The sequence below is a fragment of the Nothobranchius furzeri genome, chromosome 15 (genome assembly GCF_043380555.1).
Source record: "Nothobranchius furzeri strain GRZ-AD chromosome 15, NfurGRZ-RIMD1, whole genome shotgun sequence".
In the NCBI taxonomy this organism is placed as follows: Eukaryota; Metazoa; Chordata; class Actinopteri; order Cyprinodontiformes; family Nothobranchiidae; genus Nothobranchius; species Nothobranchius furzeri.
The window spans coordinates 28,504,314-28,520,164 of record NC_091755.1 but is presented as its reverse complement, the minus strand read 5'-3'; the positions used below and the strand labels follow the sequence as shown (position 1 = coordinate 28,520,164).

The 15,851-nt window shown below is 40.1% G+C and overlaps 2 protein-coding genes across 2 annotated transcripts; both read left to right on the top strand.

Annotated features, from left to right (window-relative positions):
- The first annotated feature begins 4,601 nt into the window (after nucleotides 1-4,601).
- gnat2 (guanine nucleotide binding protein (G protein), alpha transducing activity polypeptide 2) lies at nucleotides 4,602-9,863 on the top strand. The gene is made up of 8 exons (XM_015967715.3): nucleotides 4,602-4,917; nucleotides 7,085-7,127; nucleotides 7,446-7,587; nucleotides 7,669-7,826; nucleotides 7,903-8,031; nucleotides 8,100-8,229; nucleotides 8,308-8,461; nucleotides 8,617-9,863. Exons 1-8 carry the CDS (start codon nucleotides 4,812-4,814, stop codon nucleotides 8,805-8,807), a joined length of 1,053 nt encoding a protein of 350 aa, XP_015823201.1. The 5' UTR covers nucleotides 4,602-4,811; the 3' UTR covers nucleotides 8,808-9,863.
- Nucleotides 9,864-10,367: 504 nt separating this feature from the next.
- On the top strand, nucleotides 10,368-15,119 carry LOC107390625 (adenosine receptor A1-like). The gene is made up of 5 exons (XM_054745552.2): nucleotides 10,368-10,503; nucleotides 11,395-11,498; nucleotides 11,696-11,721; nucleotides 12,929-13,269; nucleotides 14,662-15,119. The coding sequence occupies exons 1-5, from the start codon at nucleotides 10,368-10,370 to the stop codon at nucleotides 15,117-15,119; spliced, it is 1,065 nt and encodes a 354-aa protein (XP_054601527.2).
- The last annotated feature ends 732 nt before the right edge of the window (nucleotides 15,120-15,851 follow it).

Below are 15,851 nucleotides of genomic sequence, written 5' to 3'. Positions count from 1 at the left end.
GCTCTGCAACATTGATGTTTTATCTCCACAAATAAAACAAGCATGGAGGAGCTCTGCTGTATGGTGGAGTTGCTAATACTAGCCTCTTCTACTAGCCGAGACATTCTCTGCTGTTTCCTGGATGTTAAACCAACAACAGCCTTCCCCATCCTGAGTCAAGATGGGGGAGTCCATGAATGTTAAGTGACAGTGTGACGTAGATCTGTCAGGATTTTTATATCCTAGAGTTTCGCTGTCTCTTTTTTATCAGAAGCTAATGCAGGAGATAGGTGTTCACCCTGCATGAAAAACTCAGAGTGAATGATTATAATCAGAAAAGCCGAAAGGATGTCATGTCTGCTAAAATCTTGTTAAAATAAGCTTTTTCATTCTATATTTATGACATTTTTATGTAACATCCATAGAATTGGCAAGACTGGGAATGTGAAACACAAATTCATGTTAAGTTTTGTATAAACTTATTGTAAAAACATGAAGTAAAGAAACATATTGTTGGTTAAATATAGTTAAATAAATAAAGTACTTAACTTGAAACACACAATTTCTCAACAATTTAAAAGAAGTACATTGTAAAAACTTGCATTTATGTTAGATCTTCTAACTTTGCACAGTTTCTCCAAACACTTTAGAAAACGTTTCTCCTTTTGCTAATAAATGTCTCCTTATTTTGTGCACAAACTGAACTCTGTGGTACTTTTTGTCCAATTAAACCCTCACTATGTGGGGTTTACTGACTGCTACTGTCTCAGCCTGCTGTGGGCTCAACCTTCATGCTGGAGGACAGAATGTGAGCTGGATCTGTTGCAGCCAGCATAGAGAAGTTGGTGAATTTGCTGACATTACAAAATCTCTGTAGTGAGCAAACACAGACTAAACCAATACTCACAATCATCCAGGTCTCACCATGGCTGATCTGAAATCAGAATTTCCTGATAAAAAGTCAGAACTCAAAGCAGGAATGTTTGTCCTCAGCACGACCCTAGACAAAGCAGAAAAGCTGCAAAAGGCTGCAGAATCATGTCTAAAACCCTGAATGTTCACACAACACACCTCATGTGTACAAGCGGAGAAAATCTAATTTCTGTCTCGACTCCTCTAAGAAGCAGGTGTTCTGCAAAAATCACACCCAAGTGCAGAAGGGATGAAAAAAAAACAAGTGTAACAGCTAAGTTTGCAGAAATCTCTACAACTTGTAGCTTCAGACACACTAAATAAAACATGTTAGAACGGAAGAAAACATGTTCCTGATAGATAGATAGATAGATAGATAGATAGATAGATAGATGGATAGATAGATAGATAGATGGATAGATAGATAGATAGATAGATAGATAGATAGATAGATAGATAGATAGATAGATGTGTGCAACCAGCGCCCTCTTGTGGAAGGAAAGACTGACAGAAATTCTGCACCACCCACCCCACAGTTAGCTCTTTATTATTTATTTATTTATTTATTTATTTATTTATTTATTTATCCATCCATTACCTGAACCCACTTGTCCACGCAGGATCGTGGGGGGGGGGGGGGGGGGGGGCTCGCCTAATTCCAACAGTCCACAGGCATGCAGGCGGGATACACCGTGGACAGATTGCCAGTCCATCGCAGGGCAACGTCAGAGACACACAAGACAAACAACCATGCACACACACCTTCACACCTCAGGATAATTCAGACAGTTAGCCTGGCAGTCATGTTTTTGGACTGTGGGAGGAGGACCCGGAGAGAATCCACACATGCACAGGGAGAACATGCAAAGTCCTTGCAGAAAGTCCCCAGGCCGAGATGCGAACCCAGGACCTTCTTCTGCATGGCAACGGTGCTAACCACCGCATCCCTTTATTTATTTATTTATTTATTTATTTATTTATTTATTTATTTATTTATTTATTTATTTATTTATTATCTAATTTTTAAATGACTCAAACTTCTTTTAGGAGTTTTGTCTTATGCTGGTTTTATTTATTTTTTTATCTTTAATTATTTTAACATAAAAAATAATGTCAAACCTTGCTCCAAACGCAAAACCATAAGAACGAACGGTGTCTTGGGTTTTATTCTATTTGTTTGTTCAGTAGTCGATCTCGGCGCGAGGCATTCCCGGCAGATGGATGTGATGATGGGAGAAGTCCTAACACAGCCTTCGGTCACAGAGCTGACACGGACACACTGACTTCAGATCCATGTTCTGACTTTTGCTTGAAAGTTGACCTGAGAGTTAATCCCTCTTATAGGCTACAGGAAATTATTCACTGACCTTAGACACACTTCCTCCCTCTCACCTGCACGGACACACCCATGCATGCTGCTAATGACACCAGCTCCAGCAGAAATATCAGTTTTTATTTTATTTTATTTTGAAGTATTTGTGGAGCTTAGTATCCCAGCATGCAATCTGCTCAGGTCTGCAAGGCTAAATCAGGTCACGCGTGGTGGCTGGCAACATGGAAGAATACAGTCTCTGTGCATCACCCAATGGGTCAGAGACTGCTCTAATGAACTTTAGTCTATTTGTCTCTTTCACACACACTGATATGATTGTACTGAAAAGCAGCAGTAGCACTGGGCTTACATAAAGTACATAAATTATATAAAAAAAGGTCTATGAGTGGGTTCATTATTCTAATACAGTTAGTTTGCATGTTTGTCTCAATATGCTTGACTGTTTAACCTCTCTGAAGAACCCTTCTCAAACACCAGAATGACTGGTTATAAGTGACGTTTTAAAGTCTCTCTGGTGATCACTGTGTCTTCCATCTTGACACGTTCAGACAAATTATTGTGGCACAAAGGCAAGTTTTCCTCAATTTTCTTGCATTGTGATGTAACATGGTGCGTCCCTGTCACTCAGGTTGATCTGAGGCTCTGTGAGTAATCTTGTCAACAGATCAGAGACCGAACGACTGAGCACAAAGAGAAGCCACACCGACCACAGGCTAATGAGATTGGTCACCATCTCTTGGTATGCAGTAATTAGCCTGTTTGAAAGCCCTGAGAGAACCAGGTCGCATGCAATTAGGCCTACATGAAAATGTGAGAATGGTGTGATTCTGGTACCCAGCATCAAAGAAGTCAGCCTGCAGAGGGCTGCAGGAAAAGCTGAGAAAAAGGCAAAAAATGTTTTCTAAAGGCAGAGTTCATAACTGAAGTATTTTTGTTTTATTTGTTTAAACTAGTAGTTTAGAAATTGTATGCTTCCTCATGTACACGAGGATGTTAGGGCTTTCTTTTCACTTATGAAATAAACAAAACAGACACCATGCTGGTGGAATTTCCTGTCAGGATTCCTAAAATACTTTGTTTTTGTTTATTTAAAAAAAAAACCTTCAGATGCTCCAGTTAGTCGATCCTTCAGTTGGCTAATGAGCCGATTTGACCATTGCGTCACTAAACTATCTCAGCCCGTCTGCCTGCATGGAGGAGGAACAGACCCAAGGTCTGTTCAATCTGCAACATACCAACAGACTTATTCAACTTCAAGATTTACACACGATGAACTGTCAAATTCTACCAAAATACACACAACTAAAGCAATGAGTCACTGAGTAAGACATGCGAGACTTTCAGAACAAAAGCACAGTTTAAATAATACATTTTGTGATCCAATACTTTTGACAACAAGTGAAAAGTCTTGCAGAACGCACCTCGATGTTTATTTATTCATCTTTTTTTGTGTGCTAGGACTAATCAGAGGTGTTTGAGCTGCAAATTGGCTCCGAATTAATCTAAAGTGGACTGTTATGGTAGACTGGAGGTGGGTTAGTTTTAGCCACACTCTGTTTAGGATTACATTGTTTGATTGAAACTTCATTAAAATGAATAGAATTATCATATTTTTTCAAACTCCCAACCCTTTTTTCACACAAAAATGTCTTCTGACTGAACTTCATTTTAAATCCTCCAACGATCCCAAAGACAAGGTGAATTCTAACCTTTAAGCCCCAAAGGCTGATGAAACATTTACGAGAAATGTGTCAGAACTCCCTCGGGTGGATGTAGATTATGTGATTTATAACATGCATTGAGGTCATGTTATCAGTGAGACCCACCAAACTGCAGAGAGCAGTCTGTATTTAGCAGGTGACCACACCACCTGGGATTTAAACCTCTTAAGCGTAAGGCGTTTATGAGAGGTTAATGCTGCTCTCCTGCCTCGTCCATGTGACGGATGCTGGAGTCAAGAGTACAACAAGCAGTTTGGATGAGAAGAGCAAAACCTATTTTTTTTTATTAATACAAACACACATTTATCCAAATAAACTTTGCTTCTGAGCTAAAAAGTGTCCAGGTAGATATTGAGTCAACGATTTCATGAAAAATAACTAAAATGTAAATTATGAGTAATTTAGGTGTTTTTCTTCATTTCTCCACCCTGTGTGTGCACCGTCACCCCCATCAGATCACATCTGTCTGTTAGTATCCAAACAGCTGTTGATATCAATGACTTTCACTGCTCTAAAGGTTGTGAGTGATCATTTTCTCCTGTCTTTCCATCGCTTACTACTGCCCTCAATAGGCTAAATGGATTGACTAGCCAATCAGGAAGAGGCCCCTCCTAAATCGGGGTTAAGAACAAGGAATTAAGAAGTGAATCTCTGCTGGTGAGAGCTGGCGAATTCATTAGAGCCTTGAGGCCGTTGCATCTAATCGAAAGGCCAGGAAGGCTCAGACCCCTCCATTTCCAATCCCCTTTCGCTCAGAAATATCCTTTCAGCACAATTAGTGCTGTGCCTGATTTCTCTGCAGGTGCGCTCACATATTTGTCAAAATTTCTCTCATCGAGGATCTTGAGGCTGCGGAGGAAGAAATCATGGGTGCAGGAGCCAGTGCTGAGGACAAAAAGTCCAAGGAGCTGGAGAAGCAGCTCCAGGAGGATGCAGACAAAGAGGCGAAAACAGTCAAACTTCTGCTGCTCGGTAAGTCATCTGATGAGATGTTTTTGGTTGAAAAGCTTCTGTACAAATGCATTTTTAATTTTTACGTTAGCTTGATGGAAGAAAATGAGTTGATCTAAGATTTGTTTACAAAAATAGAATGAACACACATAGATGCCATCATTTAAATGTCTCATGGTACGTTTACTGACTTGATTTTCGTTCCGTTCTGGATCTAGACTGTCTGAGGAGGGATTAAAACAACCTTTAAAGATTCTTAAAGTTAATATATTTTACAAATTTATGTGAGTTTGGTTACTCTGCTGTGGCAAAACCATATGTTAGTGGAATGTCAGTGAAATGACAAATAACAGGAAACAACTTCCATAATTTTCCCAGGGTTAAAATCAAATCTGCATAGTTTGACTTTGAATATTTCTGAGTTTGTAAAAATAAACCTGCAAACGTAACAATTGTGCTGCTGACTTTTCGTTTCTAACGGAAGGACGTAGGTTCTTAAGAGATCTTAGTCTAAATGAATCACAGCCTTGCAGCGGTACTCCAATCCGATTAGCTAACAGGTTTACAGCAGATCCACTTGCTGAGGTCTTTGTAGACCCTCCACTCACACATAAGAGTTTCCCTCCATTAAACAATCCTGCAGTCAAAATTTAAAAGTGGGGTCATGAAACTTCAATTTGGTAAACAATGAACCTCAAAATCAGGAAAACAGAGAAATCCCCCCCCCAGTGCTCACATCACTGCTGATGACACCAGAAATTACACAGGAGACACAAAAAAAGCTCCGCCCTGTGGTTCAATCACTTTATACAAACTTTGACAGATTTTACAAAACAGATTATGTCTCAAAGGTTACTTTAGAGTTTTATCTATAAAACATCAGTGATGTTTCACTTGATTTATGTCAGAAAATCAAAACTTGTTAAGATAATTTGAGGAAAAGGGATCGCAAAAGATCAGAAATATGATTAAATACAAAAGGGTACATTTTAATTCTAATCTTTATTTATAGATGAAGATTTAATCTGAATAAAACAGGTAAAATCCACGTTTGACCAAAATGTTCAAACTTCAGTAAATTTAAAAACATGATGCATTTTAAATAAAAATTTTAAAGGAAGTTTCGTTTTTGACATCTGAAACATGAAAGAAAAAGTAGTTTTAACAAATAAGGTCAAATTTCTGTCTTTATTTTTAGTTCAAATAATATTTATGAAAATATTACATATTTTTCGTATTTCTGTAAAAACATCCAAACACAGCTAGACAAACCTGTGAAAGTCCACGCTGGCCCAAACCTGGTTGGCTGATTAAGATGAGGTAAATGGACACTCCTATTCAGCAGTATTACCTTTGTTGCCACGTAACACTGATGCAATACCAAACCTAATATGAGAGTTAAAGGCTATGTTTTTAATATTCTGCAGGAGTTTGGTCAGTGGGAGCTGGACGACAAGCAAGTCATGTAATTAAATCCTTCTGCTCAGCAGATCCTGATCTGCTCCGAGGCTTTTCTACAGCAGCACGTCCAGTTCTGTCATAGAAAACACATGGGTCACCCACATAAAGCATGCAACATTCTTCTATACTATTATATACAGCCAATCCAAACTCTCCTTGTGTAAAATCAAGGATTTATTGGCTGTTAAGAGTTGCAAAAATTGGTCTTGGAGTCACAGAATTCTAAAAAACACAAATTTACACTTTTAAAACTGTTAAAACACAAAGTGCAAACGAGGTTTATCATCTTGTAAGAGGCAGTGATTCTGATTAATTCATTTATTTATGTTTCACATGGACTTTATGACCTGCACAGTTTCAAACGAAGCTGTGGTTGATGAACAGGAACAGATGCACAAATCCATCGAGACTCATTTCTACACCATGTGACTTTCAGGCTTCTAGTTATTCTTCATCTAACTACCAGTCACATGTGAGAGACTCATGCTTTTATTGCTAATTTAGCAGATTTCTGCTTGTAGCGACACATTCTGTTCCAATTATTGCAGAAATGAAACTTTGACACCCCCTCCCCCCCCCATTTAAAGTGTCATAAGATGACCTTAAGAATTGGATAACAAATCAAATCCAGACGGAGTCAGAAATCAAAACATTCTGCAACTCTGTAAAGCACGTTGGAGAGTAGAGCTCAGGCATGCCATGAGTAACGTCTTGTCTTTTTTCCCAGGTGCTGGGGAATCAGGGAAAAGCACCATTGTCAAACAAATGAAGTGAGTCACATAATGTGATTTTTCTTTATTCTGATGCTACTCAGGTGTGATTTCAGTTATGGGTGCATGCTGATAAAGCAGAAAAATAAAGAGTGTCAGGAAGAGTCCACAGGGTGGCACTGTGAGCTCTAGATCAGCTGGATCAGTAGGAGATGACAGGAGTTTTATTGTGCATTTTACTAAAGGTTACAATAGTCACACGATTAGCATAATTCATTGTTTTTTACTGTGGAACATACGTGTTTATTTCTTCACCTTGACCAAGATAATGATGCAAAGCGTGACCACTTTCTGATGAAATCTTCTTCCCGCATGCAGGATTCTCCATCAAGGCGGTTACACGAGAGAGGAGCAGATGGAATTTAGAGCAATCATCTATGGCAACATCCTGCAGTCTGCCCTGGCTATCATCAGAGGCATGGAGATGCTTGGCATAGATTTTGGAACACCTTCTGCTCAGGTCTCGTTTTGTACATAAAAAAGGCACAAAGGTTAATTTAGGAAGTTCTGTGTAAGTGCTGATAGATCTTTGAAACCACAGGAGGATGCACAGAAGCTGCAGAACCTGTCGGACTCCATTGAAGAAGGAACGATGCCTCCTGAGCTGGCTGATGTCATCAAGAAGCTGTGGAAGGATTCTGGTGTGCAGGCCGCCTTTGAGAGGGCTGCTGAGTACCAGCTAAACGACTCTGCCGGCTAGTGAGTCCACGTCCTACACGGTTATCGATTCTGAGTTTACACTTGGCTGATGTTTCGGTTGTCCCGATGCTCTCAGCTACCTCAGTGAAATGGACAGAATCTGCCAGTCAGATTACATCCCAACCGAGCAGGACGTGCTGCGATCTCGAGTCAAAACAACCGGTATCATTGAAGAACAGTTCTCCTGCAAAGAGCTGCACTTCAGGTAAATCGTGGAGAAAACTGATCCCAGCACAGTTTGGACACTCTGAGTTGTGCTGACTTCCTGAACAGGATGTTTGACGTGGGAGGTCAGAGGTCAGAGAGAAAGAAGTGGATCCACTGTTTCGAGGGTGTGACCTGCATCATCTTCTGCGGAGCTCTCAGCGCTTACGACATGGTGTTGGTAGAGGACGATGAAGTGGTGAGTCGCTGTCAGTGTGATGATGAAGCATCGGTGCGTCTAGGCAAGTTCTCCATGTTTGTCTCTGGCCTCTTTCAGAACCGCATGCACGAGTCGCTCCATCTATTCAACAGTATCTGCAACCACAGGTTCTTTGCGCTGACTTCCATCGTGCTTTTCCTCAACAAGAAGGATCTCTTTGAAGAGAAGATCAAGAAAGTCCACCTGAGTATTTGCTTCCCAGACTACGACGGTGAGACCACGTCAGATACTTTAATGCTCCTGCACACTTAGCTAAAACAAAGTCACAGGAAAGAACATCCAGGAAAGCGGACGGTATAACTGAAAAAATAACAGATTGATTCTACAAAGAGAACCTTCCTCACAGTAAAACATTGTTCGTTTCAGGCCCCAACACGTACGACGACGCCAGCAACTACATCAAGACACAATTCTTGGATCTGAATATGAAGAAGGGTCAGAAAGAAATCTACTCCCACTTGACCTGTGCCACAGACACGAAGAACGTCGAGATTGTGTTCAACGCCGTGACAGACATCATCATCAAAGAAAACCTCAAAGATTGCGGTCTTTTCTAAGCAAATCTGGAGTTAAACATGGTACTATATCTCATCTAGAAACTGTTGCAGAGTAATAGGACCCACATGAGGCAGACCCCTGCAAATTCAATTTAACTCTCTGACAGCGACTCATTTCTGGTCATCCTGCGTTGCCAGGCAACAACGTCTGGCTGTAACATGAGCAAAATCAAGCAAGTCAGTTTGGACCCTTTGGGATTGCCGAGGATGACAAAGATAACAATAATGAAGCGATACCTGTAGTGACCCAAGATAAAGATCAGCTCCTTCCAAACATGTTGAATTCATTTGGAAAGCACATCAAGCAGCTGCAGATGTTGCACAATATTTATCTTTAGCTGATGTCTGAAGATTATTTCACCTGTTTTGACTTTCTCTACTTTGCAGAGCACTCTTCTTCAACCGTAACCCCTCACACATTGGTATTTTTAAAAAAAGGTGTTCTGATGGAGCACAGAGGATCCTCTAGACTGTTGTGTTCATGTCACCGTCTCCATGCCAAGTTTTGGTCCTCGAACTCTCCTAAAACACCTCCCATCGATCTGTAACATACGGCACATCCGACTGGGCTGAAACAACCACGGACTTAGAGTTTTTCTACAGGATAAAGAGTTTGTCTCACAGGGTTGAAGGTGAAACAGCTGCTTCTTTGACCTATTAAAAAAAAAACACTAAACATTTTAATAGTGTCATTGCAAACTTTTATTTATTTTTTTCGAGAATTGTAGTCTTGATATTTGAAGTGAAATGTTGCTGCGGAAATATCTGCCAGTGCTATCCAAATGACAAATCGGACCGTACGTGTATCTCATCTAAATATAGTGTTAATGTATTGGATTCATTTAACATTTAATGTGATAAATAAATGTCACCTGATCAAACAAGATAGAGAAGCTTTGTAAATAAGAGTAGATAGTTTATTATATTTGGAATGATAATATGTATGAGAGAGGGAACTACTAGAGGGTTGGTGCTTTATTTTGAAAGGAGAGTGAAAATCTACTGTGTTCTTTCTTAAGAAATGTAGAGGCACGGAATAAAAATGCATTAACTTCACGTATGTGTTTGTGTCATACTTTTAGCCACTGAACTCGGATAATCACATTATAAAATCAGGGTTTTGAGCATAGCTTTAGGCTTTGGAGGACAAAGTTGTTGTTTTATCCGTTCTCGTCAAACAGGAACAAGGCAGCACATGGAAGCTCGTTACTGACGAAGGAAAACAAAACAATATTTAATCAGCAAGTGGAGATTTTCTACAAGATTTTGCATGGGTCAAAGAGGTAAATTTATTCTCTGATTTCTGACCATCTCATGTTTTACTAGAAAAACCCAACTTAAAAAAATCTGTTTGATTCACAGATCAAAACATTAAAATTCCCCCCATCAAAGCATAGCACCATTTCTTAACTGCACACAAATACCAGTGAACAAATTTAAACACAACACCCCTTAAACACTGTTAATTTGATTCACTGTTTTAAATTAGCTCTATCTCTTTAACAGGATTGATACTTCCCCACAGCCTGGTTAACCATCTTATAAACTTATATTCTAGCCATGACCCATCAGAATTCCGTTGTGGTGCAGAATTTACAGTTGTTGTTCCGGACGGTCTCTGCACGCAATTGGACATCGCTAGGACCAGTTGGAGCCACGAACAACAGACTCATCACAACAGAAATCGATCAACGGGGTAGTCCGCCATACACTGTCAAAGAAGAAGAAGAAGCAGCAAATACATGTTTTTACTAAATAAATGACTAATAAATGACTCAAGTATCTATTTGCTCACATCTAAAAAAAAAGTCCAAATCCAATTCGTTCAAAGTCGTATCAAATGAGCACTGTTCCTGATCCGACACCATCTTTGTAGTTTTTTCCCCCATCGCAGCTCTTATGCTAAACCCAAAGTCCCTCTGTGACTGTCTGGACCTAAAATTGTTCGGGCCAGTTGTAGACCTGCTGAGGCTACTATGGAGTGTGACTCGACCAACCTGCAGAACAAAATCTTTTGCTACTGCCACATTTTCTTTCACAAAATCCTTCTGTGCAGTCCTTTACATGTCATCTGCCCTCCGGTGAAGGATCTTAGTGCATCAAGTGCCAGTTTAATATTATTACATATATAAATTTCTGACAATTATTTAATTCATCAAACATTTTCTTAAATTTTTAAAACATCATTCTAAAATATGTACATTTATACGGGAAAAAGAACATTTTTCTTTTCATTTTGTTTAATGAACCTGTGTTAGTTTTCATTTCAATAAACATTTTTCAGAAAAAAGTTTCCACAAACACATGATTAGAATTTTTATTGCATTTTTTTCAGTTAATAACCTTTAATTTTCAGTTTTGATCTCTATGTGTTTTAAACGTAGACCTCTGTTCATTTCTTCTGCATTTTGACTTTTTGTTCCACCTGATTTGCATATGTGCTACATACATAAATGATCAGTATGACATAAAGCAAGCAAACAAAAAATTTAATTTATACCATAGATAATAACTGATGCCTGGATCCTCTGTTGACTTACAGACTGATTACAGCTTGACTTGATTATGTTTCGACTCTGTTTATAAGCTGAAGTGTTTGTGGAGCAGCTGGAACACATCTGTCCTATCAGGCACACAGATGTGTCTCTGAGGTCTAAAAATACAGTTCTGGATGACTTCCCACACATCCAGGTGAAACTCAGCTTTAATTCATACTGAGTGACCTCTGTTTCCCATTGCTTGTGTTTGTTGTTTAAGAATAAAACTGCAGTCAGACCGATTTGTGCTGCCAGTGAATGTTTATAGGATGATCCAATGGAGAGTATCTGCTCTGTTTCAGCTTTAAATGAAAGATCTTCATTTTCAGAAAAATGTATCTTTTTTTACAGAATATATCAGAACCAAACATCCTCAGGCGAGTGTCAGGCTGTCTCTGTTTCACCTCTGGGTCTGAAGACAAGAGAGCTGAAGCTGTGGAGCTTTAACCTCTTTAACCTTTACTTATTAGATGAAGTAAATGACAAAACCTGTTTCTGAGCAAGGAAAAACATCTAATCTTGACAAATATTGCTGCATGTTCCTTCTAAAATGATGAGTGAAATTATAAATCAAACATGAAAGGAGGTGAAGATGCAAAGTTTGATGCTTTGTGTTTCATGAGATGCTATATTTGTGTTCAAGTTCTTCTGGATGACATGTTTTTAATTTAAAACCTCAGAACCAGAACTCTTGAAAGAACAAAAATCACCTAAATTCCCCAAAATTCTATTTTGTTTACTACAAAATAACAAGCGACTAAGAGGCACATCAACTAACGTGCACATACAGATACAAATAGGAGCAAAACTGCTGCAAAAACATTTAGGGGCAGCCTGATCTTAAAACATCTACACATGAACAAGATGTGATCTGAGGGTCAGGAGTGGCTCTGCACCCAAGATCAACAAATGAAAACAAAACTATTTAAAAGAAGCTTTTGAAAAGCAGGAATTTTCTGAATGAATGAGTGAAACATCCTCGTGAATTAATGCTGTCAATCCAGAAAGACAAATAAAGTAGCGAAGAAAACATTAACGCTCCATTCAGGGGCCATATTATGCAAAAATCACCTTTTGTGCTGCTACGCATGTCTCTACTGCCTCTACAAATGCCCCAAACATGAAAAAACATGAAAAACATCCATTCATTTTCTCTCATTATGTTATGTTTCCACAACAAGCTGATTCAAAAAGTCCCTATTTGTGACATCACAATTGGGGAAAATGGAAAAGAACCACTTCTCATGTGAAAGAGGGGGCAGCTAATGGAGGAGCAATGGTTCAACGCTAAGCCCCTCCCAGATATTGGAGCTTTTCAGCTTATTGCAGCCTGAGACGGGGAGGGGTGGGCATGGCCAGCTCCAGCTTGTTTTAGTAAAGTGACAGAGCCCTGAAACGGCTCATTCTGGAAGGCACTGAAACTGTCAAGAATAAAACTGCTGAGACTGCTTCTTGAGCGGGATTTGTTGCAAAGAACTTCATGAACACGTTTAGTATTGACGATAAAACTATTATATCTTGAGACAAACGGTCATGACATGTCCCATTTGAGTAAAAATGCTGACATGTTGATTGTTCCTGCAGGTACAAGCGAGTGGTGACTCCTCGGCGAGCTGGGGTGGCAGTGGTGATGTGCTGGATGGTGGCTTTCATCGTGGGACTCACGCCCATGCTAGGCTGGAACAACCTGAAACGCCTTCAGGAGAACGGCTCCATCAGCTCCAACCTCAGCGTCACCTGCCAGTTTGAGACGGTCATCAGCATGGACTACATGGTCTACTTTAACTTCTTTGGCTGGGTGCTCCCCCCTCTGCTGCTCATGCTGGCCATTTATGCCGAGATCTTCTACATGATCCACAAGCAGCTTAACAACAAGAAAAACACCTCCAGCTACTCAGACCCCAACAAGTACTATGATAAAGAGTTAAATTCAATTCAATTCAAGTTTATTTACATAGCGCCAAATTACGACAAGAGTCATCTCAAGGCACTTCACATAATAAACATTCCAATTCAGGACAGTTCATTAAGCCAATAAGAAATAATGTTTCCTATATAAGGAACCCAGCAAATTGCATCAAGTCACTGACAAGTGTCAGTGACTATACAGCAATCCTCATACTAAGCAAGCATAAAGAGACAGTGGAGAGGAAAACTCCCTTTTAACAGGAAGAAACCTCCAGAGAATCCTGGCTCAGTATAAGCAGCCATCCTCCACAACTCACACACACACACACACACACACACACACACACACACACACACACACACACACACACACACACACACACGCACGCACGCACGCACGCACGCACGCACGCACGCACACACACACACACACACACACACAAAGACAAGTAATATGTCTATAGTTATATTGTGATGTCTTAGTAAATATTCTATTTGGTGAAAGATAAACTTTATTGTATTTATCCTAGTGAATCGATAATTAATTGGATAAACTAGTAGTAGCACATCCAACGTCAAGGAAAGCAAAAAGTTATTATCAGGAGAGGGAGAATGTTTTAGTGGTTAGCAGCATTGTGATAGTCGATGGCGCCCTCCATGAGGCCACCATAGCTCAGCAGAACATCGTAGTAGCTTCTTCTGGGGATAAAAACACTTAGAGAGAAAATAAAGTTAACAGCTGAAATTGCAGAAAATAATACAGTTAAAGAGCAGACTGTAGAAGAAAGCACCACCAGTAGACCTGCAGTCTGAGAGCGAAGTGCTCAGTTAGGAACATATGGAACAATCAGATCACTGATGTATGATGGAGCTTGATTATTAAGAGCTTTATATGTGAGAAGGAGGATCTTAAAATCTATTCTGAATTTAACAGGTAGCCAATGTAGGGAAGCTAAGACAGGAGAGATATGATCTCTCTTTTTAATTCTCATCAGAACTCTAGCTGCAGCATTTTGGACAAGCTGAAGACTTTTAACTACATTCTGTGGACTTCCTGATAGTAATGAATTACAGTAATCCAGTCTTGATGTAATAAATGCATGAACTAGTTTTTCAGCATCACTCCTGGAAAGGATGCTTCTAATCTTAGCAATATTCCGAAGGTGGAAAAAGGAAATCCTACAAACCTGTTTAACGTGGAATTTGAATGACATGTCCTGGTCGAAGATAACACCAAGGCTCCTTACTTTGTTCTCGGAGATTAATGTAATGCCATTCAGGTCAGGCGATTGGCTAAGCAATTTCCTTTTCTGGATTTCTGGTCCAAAGATGAGAACTTCCGTCTTGTCTTGATTTAAAAGCAAAAAGTTTAGAGTCATCCAATTTTTTATGTCCTCAAGACAAGCCTGTAAATCTTGCCAAATCGCTGGTTCTGGTGCTTTTCCTCTTTGCCATCAGCTGGCTCCCTCTTCATATCATCAACTGCATCACACTCTTCTGCCCGCAGTGCAAGAAGCCCAATGTTCTCCTCTACATCGCCATCCTGCTCTCGCATGGCAACTCTGCCGTCAACCCCATTGTCTACGCTTTCCGCATTAAGAAGTTTCACACGGCCTTTCAGAAAATCTGGCAGCAGTATTTCTGCTGTAAGAACACGCTGACGCTGGACTTCCAGCAAAGCGAGAGGAAAGAGGCACCCAATCTGGAGACGCAGCAGGCCGCCCCGTTGCAGCCCACTCAGCTGGATGACTTTAAATCCTATCCACCACTTCAGCCAGAACAGCCTTCGCCAGAGGGCAACCAGAAGATTAAAACACCTCAAAAACCTCACAACCATCATCCAGCGGTGGAGCAGAACGCTGTCTGAGTTAAAGGATTCAATCGGGTTGAAGGTGTAATGATGGGTGCACGAGCAGCAACTGTCTGCTCACTTGAATGTAGTCGTGATTTGCTGCACGGGGCTGCAGAGCCTTTGTGATTCAGGCAACATGGATCAATGGAAGATAATCCCTCTTCCCTCGGAAGGAGAGCATAAAAGATGCAGAGAGGTTTCAGCTGGAGGTCCATTGGACGGTGTGTTTATCTTAGTAACACACTGACCTTTAATTATTCATTCATCAAGGTGAAACAGTTGGTGTGAACTTTAGAAAATGTGCAATATTTAATTTATTTTGTGTTTTTATTTCCTCCCAGTATCAAATTCTCATATGTTGCAGCTTGCTTGAGCATTTAAACCACCAACGGAGCAGGGTACTCATACTTCTGTAATGTTGTGTATGTTTTATCTGACACTGGCTAAAAAATTATAATAATATGAACGTAACCATGTAAATATGAGACTGCAGCACTGCTGTGAACGCTCATTTAATCTTCAGGGCCTTAATTGCACAACATTGTGCAGAAGAAGCAGCCCTGAGAGACAATAAGGGAGTTAAGGGCGTGCAGCAAATGTTTTGTAGCCTCATACGTCTCTGCACTGAAGCTCAGGCCCTTTTGTGATCCTGCACCAAATTTTTCCATTGCAGAAAAGAGGGGTAGGGTTACGGAGAAGCACACGGAGGCAATGGGGGGGATTTTGAAATATTAAAGGCTACATGCA

Bases quoted from the DNA above. Each gene is read 5' to 3' on its own strand.
- gnat2 (XM_015967715.3), top strand. From the start codon at position 4,812: ATGGGTGCAGGAGCCAGTGCTGAGGACAAAAAGTCCAAGGAGCTGGAG. The intron at 7,588-7,668 runs GTCTCGTTTTGT...TTGAAACCACAG, and splicing joins TTGGAACACCTTCTGCTCAG to GAGGATGCACAGAAGCTGCA. The intron at 8,230-8,307 runs GTGAGTCGCTGT...GGCCTCTTTCAG, and splicing joins TGGTAGAGGACGATGAAGTG to AACCGCATGCACGAGTCGCT.
- LOC107390625 (XM_054745552.2), top strand. From the start codon at position 10,368: ATGACCCATCAGAATTCCGTTGTGGTGCAGAATTTACAGTTGTTGTTC. The intron at 11,499-11,695 runs GTGAAACTCAGC...CTTTTTTTACAG, and splicing joins ATGACTTCCCACACATCCAG to AATATATCAGAACCAAACAT. The intron at 13,270-14,661 runs TAAATTCAATTC...AAGACAAGCCTG, and splicing joins CAAGTACTATGATAAAGAGT to TAAATCTTGCCAAATCGCTG.